At 37.4% G+C, this 21084-nt stretch overlaps 2 protein-coding genes across 2 annotated transcripts in view; both read right to left on the reverse strand.

Moving 5' to 3' along the window:
• RP1 (RP1 axonemal microtubule associated) overlaps positions 1-21084 on the reverse strand; it is a 173898-nt gene that overhangs the window by 149921 nt on the left and 2893 nt on the right. The window contains exons 3-5 of the mRNA XM_074146784.1: positions 6754-6917; positions 5356-5442; positions 2491-2623 (exon numbers count right to left, since the gene is read on the reverse strand). Coding sequence (XP_074002885.1) covers positions 2491-2623; positions 5356-5442; positions 6754-6917 — 384 coding nt within the window. The remainder of the gene's footprint in view (positions 1-2490; positions 2624-5355; positions 5443-6753; positions 6918-21084) is intronic.
• LOC141463742 (oxygen-regulated protein 1-like) lies at positions 12980-18919 on the reverse strand. The gene is made up of 3 exons (XM_074146322.1): positions 14332-18919; positions 13936-14271; positions 12980-12999 (listed from the first exon to the last, which is right to left on the reverse strand). The coding sequence occupies exons 1-3, from the start codon at positions 18917-18919 to the stop codon at positions 12980-12982; spliced, it is 4944 nt and encodes a 1647-aa protein (XP_074002423.1).

Raw genomic sequence — 21084 nt, forward strand, 5'->3', positions numbered from 1 at the left:
TTAACTTTCCAGTTTCCGCAAGAAAAGCAAAAGGTCCACCAGCCACCAAACACTGTGTAACTCTGATTTATCCCCAGCAAGTAGTTGATCATCATATAATTAAAGATTGTGTCATAAAACATGAGCAGAGGAGGACAAAAGTAGGATGGTTGAGGATAAAAAGTCAAACAAATGGTGCTCAGTCCCCCAGAATTAGAGCCATGAAGTCTCTATGTAATACTTCTTACCAGTTTAATTCAGACGTTTTTTCCTTTGAATAAAAAAGGCTGTTAAATCAGACAGTGTTTCAGCCTCTTTTTATTCAGAAATTGGTTTTAAAGTGCCTCTCATCATCTCTCTTTCATATTGAATCCAGACCTCTTCACTGTTCTGTTATCAAACTCTCCTCTCTGAAGTTAAAAGCTATGTTCTCCTTTCACTGTCTCATGCGGAAATATCATATTGGCAAAAAGACACAGAGAATGTCTTTCAATTACTAAGTTAGAGATGAAACTGCCTTCTCCAGAGCCTTCAGCATGACCCCTGTCATACTGAGGCTGGCAGAAATGCACAGAAATTCTTTTCTTCCTCTCCTGTGTGAGGGACAAATTGTTAACTACCAAATGCAGATTGAGAGGATAGTTGAAGCGTGTTGTTGTGCCTTACAATGCACCAAGATTACTAGATAATAAAAATCTTTCATTACAACTTTATCTCAGAAGAAAGAAAACAACCTACTCAGAAGAGCCTCAAAATTAGAAGGTCAGTGTCCCAGAATATTAAGCAAGAGAACATTTGGGGAAGAACAGATATGCAAGTAGAGAAATTGAGCATATTCAATATAATATGTTAATGATCACTAATTAACATTTATTTAAAGGGAGGTGGGAGGTGTTTGGGTTTTATACTAATGTGCTTGTATGTCCCCCTACGCTAATACTAAAGTCTTCTGAGCAAAGAGACCAAACCCATGAGGAAGCAGGCTGACTGTCTCTGAGGCTTTTCATGCCCTCAAGGGTGATCATAACCACTCAAGATCAAAAATCACTGTGGTTCAGGCTGGCCAGCCTCTCTCTACAGCATTTTATGAGCCATTTACAGCTGCTAACGACATCACTGGAGGAAATCTCTCCTGCTATTCTTTTTCTCCGAAAGACATATTAATGAGGCACAAACCTGTTTTTCTACTCTTCTTTTCAGGTTCTTAATCTCAGTGCTCAGTCATCACAGAAAGGCATGAATACAGCTCCGGGCCACCCAGCTCTTTATTACTACAGTGACTGTCTCATGGTATGTTTTCCCACATCCATGGGCCATCTTCTGGACTTCTGACACTCAATTTCATTTATGTCCTCTTCCTCTAACCTGCACCCACAACAATTATTGCCATTGAAATGCCTGTTACTATTTCAATTTAGCAAAATCAGGACAATGTGCAATAGGCATAGCCACTAATAAGCACTGCTATGGTACTAAGCATTCTGAAAAAAAAGGTTCCACAGTTTTTAGGAAATTTTGAATGGAAGTTTCTTTCATCCCATTAATCTTGTCCTCTTGATGTGATGTTTTGGGGAAGGGAAGAGAGGAGAGCATGGAACCTGTCCCAGGTGGACCTTACCCTAGTGAAAGCTCCAGCACAAGGAACACCGGTGGTGTTATGACTTTCCCCCCTCCACTATCACACCCTAGAGGATGGGAATCTGCCCCAGCATTCTTGCTCCCTCACCCGTATCTCTCCTAGGATACACTGATCTTGCTATGCCCTTGTACTTCCCTTGGGCCCGAAAAGAACAATCCCATTTGGAGAGAAGGGAAGAGCGAGCGCAGACTTTCCACCCCCTTCCCGTTGCTGAAGAGAGAGAGACCATATAGCAACAACACCCAGTGCGGGTGAGAGGGATTGGTGTGGTAGAGCAGGACATCAAAACACTAACAGCAGCAACACCCCATAATTTTTGTACTGTTTGGCATCACTCACCTTTAGAATTACAATACAATCTTTAAGTGAGTAATGGAGGTTTTAACACTTAGAGCCTTCTGAAATATTGTTCATATTTTACACACAGAAATTGAAAGTATTCTGGAAGCCTGTCTCAGCCACTTACAAGAGAGGAACTGAACCAGCAGCTACAACAGTCAGACTAGAGCTATAACCCTCTGTTATTGAAAATAGAGTTTGTGATCTGACTCACGTATGATGGCTCCATGGCAGTTATGTATATGTGAGATGTCTTTATTTTTGTCTCTATTTTAAAGCAAACACAACTGCTGAAAATCTTACCAAAGGAGGAGTCTTTTTGAAAGACCTACGAAATTCAAAGCATTAAAGACTGTCCAATCTCCTTTGCAGCGATTCTTAACATTTTACCTGAGTATGCCCAGTAACCACAGAAAAACACAGGAAAAGTGTTGTAGCAGCCAAAAAGTAATAGAGGGTGTGATGGAAAACAATGAACTTGCATCCATCGGCATCATTCTGTGGCCTGACAGCTGATGTGGTATTGTACTTACCTGGAAGAACAGGCTGACCCTGCCGTAAAACAGGAAGCTCCATAGATATTTCCCCATCAGCCTGGTCCCAGGCCAGCCATCGATGTGCAGGGAAAGAGAACTGCTCCCCTGAGAAAAGGTTCAGCAACTGCACCTAAACAGCACCAAGAATTGCAGTTTAAGTTGCTGATCTCAGTCCAGACAGAACAAAACATGAAATGTGTGGGATGCTGTTGAAATCCGTGCAGGCAGAGCTCTGTGGCATGATCACAAAACCATGGGTTTGGGACATGTCTGCTCCCTGGATACAACTGCCCCTAATTTGACTTTTCTCTCAGTGAGATTCAGAAGTCCAGGGACAGAACAACTCAAGTGCAGCCAAGAAACAGGGTTTATCAGCTCAGGAGCAGCCCTATGAAATATAGCCATGTTGTTCCAGCTGGTATATCTATGTGGGCTGGCACTAGGTGGCATGGCTTACCAAATGCGGAAGTTCTCACTGGGAAGCTTGGCAGTACTTGCAAGTCTATTCCTTTAACTTATTTTCTTATCAGAACAGGAATTAAAGGAACAGGGTTTGATTCTTCAACACTGCTTGTGACATAAATAAACCACGGAAGTGCCAGCCTCAACACTACTCTGCCCCACATGATTTTCTCCCATGCCCAACTTCTAGCATACAGCAGCAAAAGGACCATATGCACACCAGCTTAAAAAGGGAAGGAAATCTAGATATTTTGGACTTCAAAGTATTCATTAGTGAGCACATCAGAGGCTGCTGTGTATTAGAATAGTCCCTGATTACGCTAATTTATACTAGTAGCTACACTAGATTTTGGACCAGCAGAGAGAAGCGAAGACACTTCTTCCTGTAATTTAACTCCTGCTCTGTGCTTTGCACAATCTAATCTTAATTCAAATATTGAACAAATTCAGAATTACTGGAAACATTTTTATCTCTTTTACTGCTTGAATACTGAACGTTAAAGAAAGACATTCATCTTGTCTAAAAAACCTGGCACATCTCGACCTGTCAACATGTACTGATGAATCTTGAAAAGGGAGTTTGGATTAGCAAAGCATCACCTTCATGAACATTTGCAGGCCTGATACTGTCTCAACGCAGAGACAGACACAGAAACCACAGGATACTGATGGAGAACTAGCATGCCCAACGACCAGAAAAGCTCTGCAGTTGTAGAGCACTCTCTCTGAATTTCAGATCTTCCAGAAAAACGTAGGTTTCCCAAGGAACTGTGACGTCAAGCATCTGATGAACCTGCTGTAGGTTGCTTCTCTTCTATGTGGTCTACAAATCAGTGGCTATAGTCCTTTGGCTCTCTACCACACAAAACACTAGGTGACTTGTAGAGTGTCTTTGGTTGAACGCATTTCTTTGACTTTCTGCCCAAAGTTGCCAGGAGGCAATGACCTAACCCTGGTTGATGAATCACTCCCTAAAAACTGTGCCTGATTGACTGAGATTTGGTAAGGAGACAAAATTCGTAAGCTAATAATCAATGGAACACAGCAAAGTATTGAATCTTTCTTTTAAAATTTTACTGCTGATTTCAATTAATATATCCTAGCTGGGAAGTGAGAAGGCAACTAATTATTTCTTTTTCCTTTCCTTTTTCTGTCAGACTTCAATCTCTCAATTTAAATGGGTGTCTTATACAAAGCAGGCAGTGTAGCCTATTTTCACAGAGGATAATGGACAACTAACCCGCAAAGGTCCATTTGTTGGGTCAGATTTTATGACAACCAAAACTTCTAATACTAAGTATACAAATGAACCTTTTCTATAAGGGAAAACCCACTGCTCCCTTCTAGCTTCTCAAATCAGATACACTTTAGGAATTGCTGGTAACCTGTCTCACAGTACAAAGCTATGAGGTATTTTCCAACCTTTCACTGCTTTTACACACGCATTTATGAAAAGAAAAACAGCAAGGAACAGAAGAAAAAAGTATCTTAAATGATATCCTGATTTCACCATTTCCCAAAACACAGCACAGCTGGAAAACAGCTTTATAATCACCTGAATTGAAAGAGGTATAATCCCTATAATTCTAGCATGAAACCTCTTAGAGTGATACTACCAGTGACACAGTATTTCAGTGTAGACATGCATTGGCTATGAACTCACAACACCTTACCTAAACTTCAGTTAACACTGCCCAGACCTTTCTTAGTCTTCTTTCTGAGTCTCAGTCCCAGGTGAAAACAACTAGTTAAAGCATCAAATAGTCACAGAGTTTGAACATTGATCAGTGAATATTTAACTTCACTAGACACTTTGCATTAGATGATAGACCTAGATTTGCCCCGAAGTAGGATTATAACCATGAGTTTACCAGCACCTTCTAAAGCCCTTCATAAACTTACTGTCTCTTAACTGAAGGCTAAGAAACCAGCACAAAAAGGGAAGTGTTTCAGGCATGCGTAGCATATCATTAGCACATATAGTACTCAACGATGTTAAGGATAAAGCCAGATTCTTTCATTCCCAGTCCAGTAACTTATACAGTATGCTTCACGACTGAAGCTTGAAATAGAACTAGCTTGTTTGCTTTGATATTATTATCTTTGCTTTTACCTATAGGAGACTCGGACTACAGCAGCCAGCTTGAGCAGTCTTCCTCACTGCCCAGCCACACATTTTTAAAGAAACATAATGTACAGCTCTCACTAAACTGCAAACAGCCAATTCATACCATGATAACCTGCCTTTAATTCCACACAAAAACACTCCTTCATAAATAATCTCTTAAATGAAGCTGCAAGCATTTCATGAGGCTAATATACTTGTCCCAGGGATTTTTATGACCCGATTGTCCTAGTGACTGCTTTTGGAATGATAAAATTCTTTCTCACTGCTTTTACCTCCGCACAGTGCCAGGCAGGGGAGTTTCCTGCATTTGTATGTCCTATGCGTATTTTGTAGAGATGTCCTATGTTTCCAGTATTAACCTGTAAAAGAAATACAACTGTTGAAACACAGAACATTTGTTAAAAGAAAAAGACATGCAATGAAATTCATTTAGTAACTGTCAGGTGACATTTTTGTTTAAAGGAATTAAATATGCTGATATTTAAACAATTGTTTGCAAAATATTTTGCTCTGTATAATCATTAGAGGCTTGGCTCTCTTAAAGGACAACCCTCAAAAAACACCTGTCAGCCTGCCAACCCACAAGCAGAGAGGCTTTCTCTTTCTATGCATTACTCTATACGTTAAGCACTCCTTAATTGTACTCAGTGCTGTAGATACTCACCTAAGAAGGGAATCGTAGGTCCCAAACCGGGGACTGCCTCCATATTTTGCATTTAAAAGTCATTAGAGGTGAAATTAATTACAACAATGGGAGCAAGAAACAGCCAATAACATCTGTTACAAAGAGGTTATTTTTATCAGGCAGGCACCTGGTTACTTATTTTATCTACTCCTTTCTATCTTATATCCAAGGGTTTTTGATATCACAGAGAAGAACAGCATACTATCAGAGGTGCTGGATCCTCCTGAGAAACTCCATCAGGCTGAAGAGACCTAAGAACTGCATTTCCTACATCTCAGGCATCTACAAGGCTACCATGAAAAAAAAAAAGTGAGCTCTTCGTCAATGCTGCCATTAAATACCTTTTCTCAAAGGGGACTTGCTCTACTGAATACTAACACTGGAAGCACCTGTTTGTTATAGGCCCTATAGCTGGCACCTGCTGGAGATACCCACTGACAATCCCATATACACGCTCAAGCTATGCAGCTTTTAATAAGAGACCTATTCTGGCTCACTTAAATCACCACGCCACAAGACTGATGGGGGAGAAACTTGCTTGTGTAATTGGGAACAGAAACAGCTTTAGACAGACAGACTTTATAACAGGTATAAAAACTGCCATTATTTAAATGTAGCAAAGTTAAAAATTTACTCCATACCCTAATTCTTCACTTCCTAATTTCAATATTGTAGCCCCATTTCAAATTAGAAAAAAAAAAAAAATGTATCCATTGTCCTATATTTCTTGGTATTTTCTTGGACACTGTGTAAATTAACCAGTATTTTTTCTTAAACAGAAGAAAGAAATATGTTAGAGCAAATCAGCTTTGGGTAGGCGAGTGGGAAAGGATACCAAATTTAGTTCTGCTTCTAAGTCCTGTTTCTTTTTTCTTCATATGTGTACCATACAAAAAACTGACTGTCTTTCCCTCACATAGTTTTTGAAATGTCATGTAATCTGGCAGGATACAAGAGGGCAATACAATGAATATATATTACTTACTGTGAAGATGTCTTCATTGCCTCGCTGAAATAATTTTCCCTTCTCTCCATCAAGAAAAATAGGCCCCGAACTGCTGCGATCCCCATACAATGTAATATAAACCTTTGAGCTTGTTCCTGCAGATGGTACATCACTGGTGAGGACTGACACCTTCCATTTCCTACCTGTCCAAAGATAAAAAGACTCACTGAATTACTTAAACTTAAGATTCTTAAGCAAAATGCATTTCAGTAATCAAAATTCTAAATAATATCATGTCAGTGGATACAGAAATGTGTATTTCCAAAAATTACAGCAGGCAAATATTGAGTTTGCTATGATGGGATGCAAAAAATCAAGAAATGTCAGGTTGCATTAACATCTTTTACTCTGCATATGCCATGTGACAAAGTCAAATTTGCACAAACACAGATCACTTTTCAAAGACAGCTTTGAAATATTGTATGAAATTGTGTTAAATATGGCTTTCTCTTTTCTTAGCCTATATCAGCTCTGCCCATGCAGGCTCTCAGCAAGCTGGCTCTGGAATTACAAACTCATCACTTCAAGCATTAGGGTCTCTCAAAGCAAATTAGCTCTGCTGAAAAGGACCCCTTTAAGAAAGGATCTGCATCTCTGCAAAGCTGTGCTGGGTTACGCAGATGTAACAGCTTGTTTGGAATCCACTGAAGGATTATCAATATGCTCTTGCATTGCAGTGTTGGCATTATACCCTGACATACCAATACTCTTTCCATGGTTAAATTTCATAATTATCAAGACCAAGTGTATGGATTTAGGCCACCATCAATGGTGTGAAATAAAGGGAAATGGGGAAATGGTATCACTGAGAGATGGCTGATAACAGGAAGAAATATTAAGAAAACACACTCACTCCCAATGTTTCTAATTAGCTGATACCCATCTCAAATGGTATAAATTTAAGCACCTCCCAAGCTTGCTAAGGTCATTTTGCACCGCTGATTAATATCACTGTTTCTTAAAAGAGAACTTCCTTTAAAGTACAGCAGCAGTAATAAGGGACCTTACTGACCACAGAAGCCCCCTGTGATCTGATGATTCACCTCTGCTATGCATTTCACCTGTATTACTGACTTTTCCCTCCACCACAGTATCTTTGATCCTGTCTGCTCTGCCTAAAGCACAACGAAATAATATAGCAATGATGAGTAAAGCAAGCGAACTCATCATGGTATGATGAATTTTGTGTTTATTGACTATTTGAGATACTTAAAATAGATCTGCCTGTGACCGCAGGCAGTCAATCCTGGGGATTAAGACCCCCAGCTACCCTGCAGTTCTGTTGTGAGGTTCAGCAAAACCACTTTGGTTTTGAATGTCTGTTGAAATACAGTTTGAAACTGTATTTTCAGTGCTAGCCATGAACATTTTCTTAAAGGAGTCAGTGGACATGGATCACGATATATACATAGAACTATGCTGCAGAAGAACATAATTTGAGGACTAGTGAAACCAATGATTTGAGGAATTTGCGTTTAGCTTTCTGTGGCATTCTGGAAAAAATAAGGTAGGATTAATATTTTTACTTGCTCATGTTAAGCTATGTCCAAAAAGAAAAGATATTTAAGAAATAGACAATTAGGCTGACCTAGACATGGTGCATGTCACTATCTTTGTACCTAGGAAATAAACGAGTTGATAATATATGCCCTCTGTACCACTTAGCAGTTATGTTTAAATAATTAATACTGCTTTTAATAAAAGGCAGAAAGCAAGGCACAGTAAAGGCACATTAAAAAACCTAACTTATTAATGAGACCTGATAGTAGAATCTGTCAGTCTTGCTTGTGTCTTGCTATAACCATCAGGTTTACCTACTGAGGAAATTTTTACTCTGTGTGGCCATTGTGCTTTGTGGATAAAACACATATTTCTTGGGAAATGCAGCATTGTAGAATGAGTAACTATTAAAATAGATATTCTCTCCCATACTTTGAGGGGGAAAGCAGGGAGACATTAAAATAATGCTTGGTTCATCTTTGAGGACAAACCTCAAGACCTTGAAGTTCCACAGTAGTGTTCTGGGATTTACTTATTTGTTTGAAAATACTTGTAAATCCATGACCTGAGTAGAAAGTGTGAAAAATTTAAAAGACAGAGACAGAATCTGAGAGAAGTTATATTGTTTAAAAGCAGGCATCTAAAATATGTTATTATGATGAGAGATGTGGAGTATACACCACTACTCAATTTTAAAGAGATACTATTAAAGCAGCACTTTTCTGATATTACTGTGGCTGTGCAGCTATAGTACCAATTCTTCCTAAGTAACTATTGTATATATATTGTATATATATTAAATAATAAGTTGCCAAACAGCTAGTCTTACCAACAGGTTAAATTTCAACTTTACAAGAATTGTCATAGCCTGAAGACATTAAAATCAAAGAATAGGGGAAAAAATAATAACCACAAGACCTGAGGAAGAGAAGTAACCACCAGGATCACATTCTGCGTGACCCTTCTCAATAGTTGCTGTAATCTGCTTTTTCCACACCTGAAGTTATCTTGCTGTTTTCTGTTACACAGGGGGTTCTTTACACTATCCAAAGCACTATTGGCTCCAACTTTCTCCGAGACATGACTGATGACAGGTGACCATATAATATTCCATGTTAATCTCACTTATAACTGAGAAACCAGCATATGTATACAACATCTAAGTCACTCTCTGTACGTGTATCTAACCTCTTGTCTTAATTTAGTTTATTAAGGTAAGTAAATTGCATTAAATAGTCCCCCTAATTCTTACAGTGGATTAGCACGGTAATTAGACTAATGATATTTGATAACATCAGTGCTATGAAAGCCAAGTGACTTGTTTAATAGTGATAAATTAGACAATTAAATGGTCTTGCTTTCTTCTCACATCTTTAGAAGTTAAAAGAAATATACTTTATGCATTTCAGAAATGAAAACAAATAAATGGTACCGAAGTACTGCTTTTATGCCCTCAGGTTGAGGAGCCTAACACTTCTGAGAAATCAGTCATTTCTCATTAGTTTTTGTTATATACACTTTTAGATATGCAAAACCATGTCATCCATCTTTCTATGTATCACACTGGACATAATAGTGATTGCTACAGATCACTGTGTGCAATGGCTTCTTCTCCTATACATCGTTTTCTGTCTCTTGGATCCTTTCCAGTTAATAGTTTCCAGTCTTCTCCTCTACCCAGATGTGAATATTCACTGCAAAGGCAATAGAAGATCTGTTTGACCTTTTTTTTTCAGATTGAGGATAGTAAAGATACCAAATAAATTCTCTACTATGTAACTGTTTTGTATATAAACCTGGCATGTGCTGGCAATGATGTGACTGCAAGAGGCACCACAAAAGAAATTTTACTGTCAGTGTCCCAGAGACAAACTTTTAGATAATACTGCGTAAAGTTCTGGTAACCATATTAAAAAGAATAATAAAAATTAAAAAATAATAATAAAAAAGATCTATCAAAACTAGAAAAGGTCCTGAGAGACGATGATGATGATTAGAGGAAATGGAGAAAATGTTTATGTAGGAGAAAAAGTTGAGAGAATGTCTGATTTTTTTGATAGATGTCAAGGAAGAAAAAGACTTATCCAAGTAAATGACAATGATGGCTGTGGGACACATATATATAAAGAAACCATGACTAGGCTCAGGATAGGAATTAGAAAACAGTTAAGAGGCATCAGAAGAAGGACTCAAGGTCTAGGACATCCCTCCAGTGGAAGCTGTAATGACTATAGATAACAAGTATTAAAATGAGATTTAGTAATTAAATGGAATTACTTACCAAATTGTGTGATTTCTTTCTAGCAGGGTGTTCAATTAGATAAACTGAAACTTCCTGGGACTGTGGTCTATATGTTATGTTGGCTGTTTCTTTTTTAATAATGGCAAAACAAAAACTGAGTTCTTTCTAGAAGAATGGCATAATCTGTATAAAGCCCTCGAATGGCTGCCGGATTGTTTTCTATCCTGTTCTTCACACATTATTTAATATACTTCTCACTTCCAAATATATTTTATCCTGACTTATTCAGAAAGACTCTATGCCTTTTGCAGTTAATTTTTAGAATTAAGCTACCTATATAAAGTAGCTCATATTGCTCTTCATGGTGTTTTCCCCTCTGTCAATCAGCGCATTGCTCTCATCACCAGCATTGCGAGGTTCTCTCTTCTAATTTCTATGCTTCTCCAATCTAACCTAATGAAAGCAATTTTATTTTATCTGCATATCATCTCAGCCACTCAATATTCTCTATCTTTCCTGAACCATTAATGAATATATAAACGCTATGACAGTATGGTACATCTCACTGTTGACCTTTTGCCCTCCTCTGAGGTGACCATTTCATTCCTTCTCTTTCAGTTAATATATTCAAATCAGAAGCAAGTCTTTCAGTCAGTATAAATCATTTCACCACTTGCTGTGGTCTCTGCTAATTGTAACCTCAGGCAGTTCGTCACGTCTCACCTTTTGAGTGCTTAGCTTGCTCAATAACCCTATAATAAGCATCTGATTAAAGATTCTTGAACCTTGATCTGAAAAAGTGAAGGTGCTGTGAATGCAGCACAGGGTGCTGTGAATCCAGAAGAAAGACTGCAAGTGATGGAGATATATATATATATATCTGTTAATATGCCTGTCTAACATTTAGACATTATTTTCAGCATAGAAACCTGGTACTCAGAATGCTATTTGGCATTTAATTGGATTCTAGCAATCTTGAGCTTCATTTTCCAAAATAGGTTTTATTTCTGCATTGACATGTAAATTGACATGTAAAAGGATGAAAAAATACTATTGAGACTCTTCACTTGGAGTAGTTCTAAAACATTCAAAGAAGGGCGCCAAACGATGTGGAGACAGAGGGAAGAACATCAGAAATAAGGCAAGCACAGGAAATAACACACAGCTATTTGGTGTGAAATATATTAGATGATACATGTTGCTTTAGGGTTGTAATGTTAGTTTATTACATAGAATACACAGCTTCAAACAACAGAAACTAATTGGTTATTTATGGGGAAATATATCTGCCCCTGGACTCCTAAAAAGAATTGATGAATGCTTCTAGATTTCCTACCTGTACTGCAAACCTCTTTGCTCCAGATCCAACACCTACTTCCCCTCCATGTGCCTTCTGTCCCACAGGGAGACAATCAAAGCCTCTGAGCCTAAAGGGATTTGTGTCAGCCTTTAATTAGGTCCCCAGTCTGGATAAACAAAGGATCATGATGTAGGGCTTATCGCAGCATGTACACACCAGTTAGTCTAGACACAGCCTCCAAGAGTATAGAATGGCTAAATTCTCATTCTCTAACTGAAAAACAGCACCTTCCTTCTTCAGGTATATCTGTGACTTCATTGACATTGAAGCAAGGTACTATGCAGTTAGGGATTAAAATCTAACCCCAAAAAACCCTGAAATACTCTCCCTAATTACAACATACATTAAATATTTTCCAATTTTACATTTAAAATAATTTACTGAAAACTGTAAACCATACATAAGTGCTTACTACACACACACATAATATTAAAAAATGCTGTAAACAGGTATTCAAAATAATTCTAATGACAGATTGAAAGATCCTGAAACATATTACATACACCTTGGATTCTCATAATACAACATATTTACAACAAACAAACAAACAAGACATGGACCACCTTTAAAATACAGAGGTTAAAGAAAAACACACAACTAAAGCTTGTAGCGCATGTAAAACAATTTTAAAAGCGGTGGTGCCTTAGAAGGGAATATGGCAAGGGCAGTCAGCAATTTGGTTGACGCACAGTCTCCCTTCTCAGTTCCTGTGGAATCCCAGCCGTAATAAATACACTCTTTTTCTAGTATCCTCTGGGTAAAAGAGGAAAACTTCATTTGGGATATGGATGATCCTGGATACAGACTGAGAAACCTCTTTACTCACATAACTATTCTGAAGTTGGCCTTTCAAAAGTGAAATAGCAATTTGATAATGTTGATCTATATAAAATTAACATGACTACTGTTTCCTCTTTTCAATGTATTACAGCATTTGAATAGTATTTCCTACTTTTCATTTCAAATTAAATATATCCGTTTATTTTGTTCTGGATAAAGCATTCCTACTGAAAGACAATTCTCAAACCCTTTCTCGAATGTCATGAAATATAGGAATCTTATCTTAGAACTTGGGCACATATTTCAAATTTCAGTTCTCTGTTCTAACCAGCAGTAGTTGTTTCTTTACAAATAAGATGATTGGTATATAACTGAATATTTCGGAACAGATAACATCTCAGGGAAAAAGTGAAGAAGAAATCACTGCCTTAGAAGAACAGCTTTTCTTCCTATATTAGTTCCCACAAAAATCTAAGTAATTATCAATATTTCAGCAATGACATACAACTGTGATTTATATTTATCTAGGTCTGGGCTGTATACACATTGGGAGTTTTATTTGGTCTGGCATTCAGCAGTTTATTTTGTGATTATTTTTTTCTGAAGATGTTTTCCCTAATCATGTTATAGAAATTCCAGGATCACTATTACAACTGTTTCTCATCTTTGTTGTTTCCATTGTCCGTTGTATAAAAGCAAACTGCTTCTTCTTGTTCCTGTTCCTGTTCCTGTTGTTGTTGTTCTTCTTCTTCTTCTGTAGGAAAGGCATTTTCATTTTTCAGATTTTCAGAGGCATTATGTTCAATGTTATTTAAAGAAGTGTCACACTTCAGAAATATCTCAGAATGACAGGTTTCTGCTGGATCTGCCAATGTGGGAGAATTTTTTTCTCCAAAAATATCAATTAAGCTTATTCTTAGTGTTTGGCATATTTTTGGCTTTTTATTGGGTAGTTCACTCTTTGTGCCTATCACAAGATCACTGGGTATGTGTTCGGATATGTTATTTTGACAGTTGCCGACTTCCATGGTTTTTACATCCATATCCTCTACAACCTGTAACTTCCCTAAACTGCTTGTGTCTTTCAGATTTGAAGATGTAAGTATCCCAAAGTTACTAATAAAATCTAAGGTGTTATTAGCATAAAACCTATTAAAAATACTATTGGCAATCTTATTGATACTGTTATTCTTCAGACTCAAATTATTATTGTCATCTGATATTAAATCTTCACCTGACCATTGTAGATGTTCACTCCTTTTGGCCAACGAACGTAGACCCAGCTGGTTCTCAATATCAGATGCCTTTTGGTAGGCACATCCTCTCTGTTCCTCATTAATTGGTATTATTGTGACCATCAGTATGGGACAATGTTGGCCACATATCGCATGGAGTTTATCCAGAGAATCTTCTTCCTGAAGAGCACTTCTGTTGGCATTACTAACATCAGTCGGTTGAGACTGTATGGGTTCATCATTTAAAGGCTGTTCCAATGGGTGCACCCTGTTATCAGGCAATCTAAATTCTACTGATGTAAAGGCTGGAAAATTGGTATCGGCCTGTGTGGAAAGATTTGCAGAAGTAGAACCTACCACAGTTGATGGTTTGATCTTTTCTTTATTTGATGCAGGAAGGGAAGTGACCTTACCATTGCGGCTAGATTTGCTTTTTGTACTTAAGTCATCCTCAAAGGGGTCTGAATCACTATTATGAGGTATATTGAAGTAGTTGCAAAAATTTTCAGAGGGTTTAGCCATCTCTTCAAGTTCTGAAGAAGATATTTCATTGAGGATTGGGTACTGATTCAGGTTGCCGAAGTGTGAATATGGAACATCATCACTGTTAGTATCAAGGACTGTGTCTGTTGATGTTGTATCCAAATTACCATACATTCCAATCCGTTCAGGTGGTGATCTTCTTATCAAATGATTTTCTTTGAGGAGCCATTTGCCTTTATCTATCAATATTCCTTCATCTTCATTAGCTTGTATGGTAGGTTGACAATGTTGCTTTGGAAATTCCCCTGAATGGTCATTAGTATAACTTGTCTCTTCTCTGTTAAGATTAGGTTGTGGTGGTGGTGAAGAAGTATTTTCTCTTCTTGATATAGTGTCACCTTTGTTTATGTTTACTGCAAGTTCTTGTGATGGTGGTGAAGAAAGGGATAATTTCTCTGCAGAACAAGACTTAGGTTCTTGAGAAAAATAAATGGTTTGTTCCACTTCTGCAGAGTGGAATTCTTCAGTATTCTTTTGAAGTACTTTTGACATATAAGGAAATCCTTTGTGAAAGTCAGGCTTAAATGAAGCTTCCGTCTTGCCATAAAGTCGTTCAATAGTTCTTTTTACGTAGCCAGTATTATAATGTTTTTCAAGTACTGCTTCCTCCCCACTTCCATTGGTCAAATCACTGGATGCTCTAAAGTTATAATCACTCTCATCAGTATCTGGTCTGTAATCTGACCAGTCTGAAGTAGCAGGACTTTTTAAGCATTTTTTTAATTGAGAAGTGTCTGTACATACTTTATCCTCCAGCTCTTCTACTTGCAACTTCTGTTCTCCTTCGCTCATATCACATTCTGTAATTTGCTTTGATTCATAACAAAATGATAATGGAGAGTCTGCAGATATCCTCTCAGAGGTTTCCTCACAAGTTTCTGCATCTTCCTGGTCTTTCTGTACAGAACAATCTTCATTATTATATTCTACAGAGGTTTCAGCAACTAATTTAAGTTGGTTATTTGGTTTTTTGTCATTACCTGCTGACTTTGGATCAACTTTCTCGTCTTCGCTTTTATCAGTAGTAACATGTATAATATCTTTTTCACCTTCTAAGTCAGAAGTATCCTGATCTAAAATACCATTTTTGTCATTAGAAGTTACACTATGAACTGTTGAGTCAGGTTCTACTGAAGTTTCTGACTCTTCATTAGTGAATGAAGTATCAGTGTTTTTTTCTTGAGATTTGTTGTACAGGCTGTTAGGCATTTCTTCATTTCTTTCAGGTGGCTCTATACCTGATGCAAGGCTACAAGTATCTGAATTAGTGTTGGCATGTTGATGATCTAGCTGTGGTTTGGGAGCACCCAAGTCTAAAGTCTTTGTATCTTCCTGTACATCAAAACAGCTTTGTAATTCACCAGTCAATTTTAGAGCTTCTTCAGAATTTACACTGTCCTTTGGAATACAAGGCTCAACTGATTTTTCATTTTCATGCAAATGTATACCATTATGAATTTCAGCTGTGGGTATATTCTCATGGCAACGTGTGGGGTCCTGCTTTTTGAGTTCCCTCCCAAATTGTAATAAGTTATTTTCTGTTGATTGTTGAAAATGTGAGAAGGCAGCCTTCAGTTCATCAACTTTTTCTATGACTGTAGTTTGCTTCAGAAATTGTAACTGCGTAAATATTTCAGAACAGCTGCAAGACGTTTTTTGCATATCGTCTTTGATTGTCCCAATAAAGCGCTCTCTCAGATTCAGTACAAGTAGCCAAGCTAGGAGGACATTGGAGGAAGAATCAAAAGCTGTAGGAGAAAGGTCTGAAAGGCTGCAAGCTTTTCCTATGCATCCACTGTGTTCTTTCTGGAGGCCAAGCAAAGTTGATTGTAGTTCATGCAGCAACATGCTAGACATGCAATTATTCTGAACATCAATTCCCATTTTCTCATTGACAATTGTGCAATCAACTTGAACAGCAACTTCAGATTTTCTTTGACGTATGTTGTTATCTTGAATATTAACTTCTGACATCTTTTTATCATTGTCATGTATTTCATGAAGCAAGTGCATCTTACCATCATGATGAAATTCTGACTTTAATGAATACTTGGCTTCTTCTACTATAGTTGTATTAGCATGAATCAAAGAGTCAGTTTGTTTTTCACCTGAATCTTTGGCTGATTCTTCTAAAGTTCCCACATCACAAATAGGCTTTAATGTTTTTTTGGTTAGATTATGTTCAACCAGATGGTTTTTGCCAGTCACATGCACTTTATTTGTGATAAATCTTGTTTCTTTATCTATAAAAGCATCAGTATTTTCTTTAGGAAAATGACCGACATTGCTATTGTCTACCTTCCCTTCTTTTTTCTTTATAGGGGGTAAGACAGAATTTGGTAACAAGTTTTTCTTCAGCCAAGTTTGGACATAGTTTTCAAGTGAATACTCAACAACCTCCTCTTGAAAACCATCCTGTTTTAGAGCCTCTAGTGTAATGGCGTTCTCTGACATATTTAACTTATTTACTTTACTTAGATTTTTCTTCATCCTCTTTTGCTTTTTCTCTTTATTTGATGACAAATTGTCCAAAATATTCTTTTCCTTTTCTTTTTCAAAGTTAAGATTCTTTGGCACTTCTGACAACGGGTTTGAAATCGTTGATAAATTAGGTATCTGTTCGGAAGAACTGGCTGTGAAATGTGTGCTGCCTTTCTCAGTACTCAGTGTATCCTGAGTGTGTTCAGATTCATTGTTTGAATCAACCATCATTAGACCATCTTCACTCTTTGGAGATGAAACTAAACTATTTCTTTTGCCTGACTTCAATTTTACCTTGGCCAACTTGGTTTTATTACTTCTGGGTTTCTTATTAGATGGTAATCCATTTTGTTCCACTGAATCCTGGTGACTGAACTCATCTTCAGGACATATGATTTTGTCTGAATTGACAGAATCATCATTGTTTTTTACAAAAAACTCCATTCTTTCTTTCTGAGGCGTTTCAGAACAATTATCCATAGCCTGTGTTGTGGAATCCTGTGTGGCTTTGCACGTGATATGCATTTCCTCACTTTTAGTTATCCCTGAAATTTCTTTATCTTTTTGATTTTCATATGTACCTTTCTCTAGAAAGTTATATGATTTTCTCTTCTTCTTTTTGGTGAGGGAAAATGCAGATTGGCTGTCATCAGTGACATGCATTGGCATCACAGATTCAGCCCTGACACTGATCTGGTTCTCACTTTCAGTGACAGTTTTTGGTTTTACCTTCTCAATAGGAGCTTTACTACATGGAGGTACCATCATCATCTGGTTATGTTCAGCACAGGTTGACTGCACTGAATCTTGAGAAACAGGTAATAAATCAGCAGCTTTGCATTTTCTTTCTTCACCTTTTGACTGACATAATTCTGAATATCTAATGAAAGAACTCACTGATCTTTTTATTTGTTTAATATCACATGACTCATGGATGTGGTCTGCTGAACCTGGCCTAGCTGCCTGGTAAATTTTTGATGAAGGTAAACAACCACTGATGTTTGCTTTGCAGGTTGATACTAAACTATTATATGTACCTTGTTCCACAACTGATTTCTCTAATATGTTCTGTACCAATTCATCCTCATCAGACACTTCTAACGTCTTCCTATTTGTGGTTTCTATTAAATCATGACTTTTGTGGCTTACTTTAAAAAGCATCTCTTCTTTGATATTTTCTGAAGAAAGCTTTAATAAATCATCATCATTTATATCACTAAACTTTGGATTACTGACACTTGATTTTTTTCTACTTGAGTGAGCTACCATGCAATACTCAGATTTATTTTCTCCATTCTGTATTTCCTCACTGTAGGAAAACTGTCCTATCGTCTTCTCCTGAACCTCTTTCTCAGATACCAAGGTGACACTTTCAACTACTGCTTTCTTTTGTCTGACACGCCTTGGCCCAGGGGTGGGAGGCCTATAAAAGCGAGGCCTGATATCATCCTCAGATACATTGCTTACATCTTGGTCTGCAGAATTGTTCTTACAGATATTACAACCAGCATTTTTTAAATCGAACTCTGATTCTTTGTCTGACACTTCTGCATTGAATTGCTGTAATGAGTCTCCTTCTTCTTTATTGTAGCTCTCCAAAAATGGAGCATCTTTTGGTTTTATATGTTCTGATGCATTTATGTCGGATAAGCAGTTTTCCGCACACATTACAGAATTGCAAATGGTGGCATTTTTGTCATCAGAAAGGCCAGCACGACTTACGGTGGTTGTCCATTTAATGGTTTCTTCCTCTTTAATTTTGAATCGAACTTTCATTTCCACTGTGATACTGCCATCTTGATTAAGGTGAACAGACTTCTCAATGTCATCTTCGTACTGTGCCACAGATAAGTTTTCACCAGTAGCTATCTGATTTCCTCCTATACTGTTATGACCATCAGGAACATAGGAAGAATCTGAGTTGTTATCATTTGAGTTGTTATCATTGCTGGAGCTTTTATCAGAAGAAACTGAGAATATCTGAGATCTTGAGCTAGAGCCCATTTCAGCTCTCACTACCAATAATTACATTGAAAGAATCCAGATTCATTCAGTAGGTAGAAATTAGAGCAGACAAATATCATGCGTAAGGATCCAGATGGTGAGACAGCAGACAGGCAGCAAAGAAAAGAAGAAAGGAGAAAAATTAGTACAAAAGAAGGTAATGAAGTTGTTTGATTTTATCAGAGTACTAGGAAGTAAAGAGAAAAAACATGGCTAATCTTGCTATTCATTTTAAGAAGTTGGCAGAGAGAGAAATATAATAAATTTTTAATAAAGAGTAAAGCATTTCACTACTTTTCCACTTAATATTATTTTGCAATATGTTCTTTCTAATGCCAGAGCTACAGCCTTATTTAAGCTCCAAGGCCTAAAAAAGTACTGAATGTTGTTATTTTATACCTAGTTGGGAGATGAGGTTGCCTTGAAGCTTTCAAGACATTCAAAGGCCTTTGCTTGTTTGGGCTTCAAGCTACCAACTTTACATCGTCTTCATGCCTTAGCGATCATTAATATATCATTTCCTATTAGTCCTTACAATTAGTGCTAAAATGTGTCAGTCAAGGTGAACATATATCTCCCTGGGCTTAATCCAACTATCTATCTGCAGCATATGAGTAATTGCTGTGAGTAGTGTCACTGACACACGTGAATAAACGGTACGGATCCAGTACCCTGAATTGACCTTCTATAGAGAAGTAAAAATTGAAGCACTTGAACTAAATTAAATTAGACTCATTAAATTAAAATTTGAATTTAATTCATGACACTCTGGATATATTTTATGCTACAGTACTGTAGACGATGCAAAAGTCAGTAAAGCAAATGAGAATACTTCAAGACTTCAATGAATTTTGAGTGTGGCCCAACACGTTTGCATACGCATTAAATATTCTCAAAATATGATTTGATTACTCTGTAATAACTTGGGCTTTAAAAAAAAGAGTATACTTCATCTCTCTCTAGTAGTTGTCACTGAAGAGGTGAGAGATAAAAGAACATGAGATAAAAATAAAGTTTTGCTGTCTTCCAAGAAATTTTGCGTGTGAGTGGAACAGTTCATGTACACCCACACAGAGCCATCAACTGCTACTGATACCTAAATATATAGAAGCCACCATTTCATAGAAAGGTTTCCCTTGCAGAAAGGTATTTTAACACGTGATATTAACTTATCTACATTGCTTGAATTTAAGCATTTTTTTTTGCTTAAGTGAATCACAAATGGCCTCATATCAAGATAGACTTTCACAGTTAACATATTACCACTATAGATACAGGTCTATAATTTCGAGGCAGAGTACCTTGCAAGTTTCCCATGCATATGTTTTCCCATTAACTGAATCAGAAATAAAAGTCTGTACTAACTCCTCTTACACAGACCAGACCTTATGTTTCCCGAAGTAAAAATCTCACCTTTTCTGTCTTCATAAAATGGAATTGGAACAAAGTGCCTGAAATTTTATTTTTCAGGCTCTCACATCATCAATATTGTCTCCTACACAGGATACTTTTGAATTTCTCAGGTTATAGACAAAAAGAGGGTGTTTTTTTTCTCTCTTTTTCTGTAGTTGTTGTTAACTAAGGATTAGAAGACAGAGCTTATCAGATTCTCATCTACTAACACTTTCTACCATGGCAAGGCTCAATCTTTGGCTCAAAAAAAATTTGGGTAGGATTTTTTGCTTCTTCAGAACTTTCATTCCCAAAATGTTCCTATTCATTCCCTCTTGAGCATTAGTTACGCTCTACAAACACCTCTACAAAAAGCTGTACAAGTCAAAAAACATGAAGGTTGAGAAAAATTAAAAAAGAATAGTTTGGTGGGGACATAATAAACTGTGAGGGATGTGGAAGAAAATCCTTCAAGTAAATGGAAGCCAAGTGTCTTAGGAATCAGTGTGCTCCATGACATAGCCAAGATTACCGAGGAAAATCTCAGTACAGAAACAATTACAGTGTTCCCTGGGCTCTCCAGTACAATATGCAGCCATATCAAGAGTACAAGGTACCTTTGGATTAAACAAGTTTCGCCTTAGCCAGTACCTCTGCCTTACAGGATGTTCTGACGCCAAGGATCCCCACACAACCTAAAGCTCTGCTACTGCAGTGTTTTGTTTCCCTTAACCTCAAGCTGTTCGGCTCACCTGGCTTTTCTCCAGCAGCTC

This window comes from Numenius arquata, chromosome 4 (genome assembly GCF_964106895.1).
Source record: "Numenius arquata chromosome 4, bNumArq3.hap1.1, whole genome shotgun sequence".
In the NCBI taxonomy this organism is placed as follows: Eukaryota; Metazoa; Chordata; class Aves; order Charadriiformes; family Scolopacidae; genus Numenius; species Numenius arquata.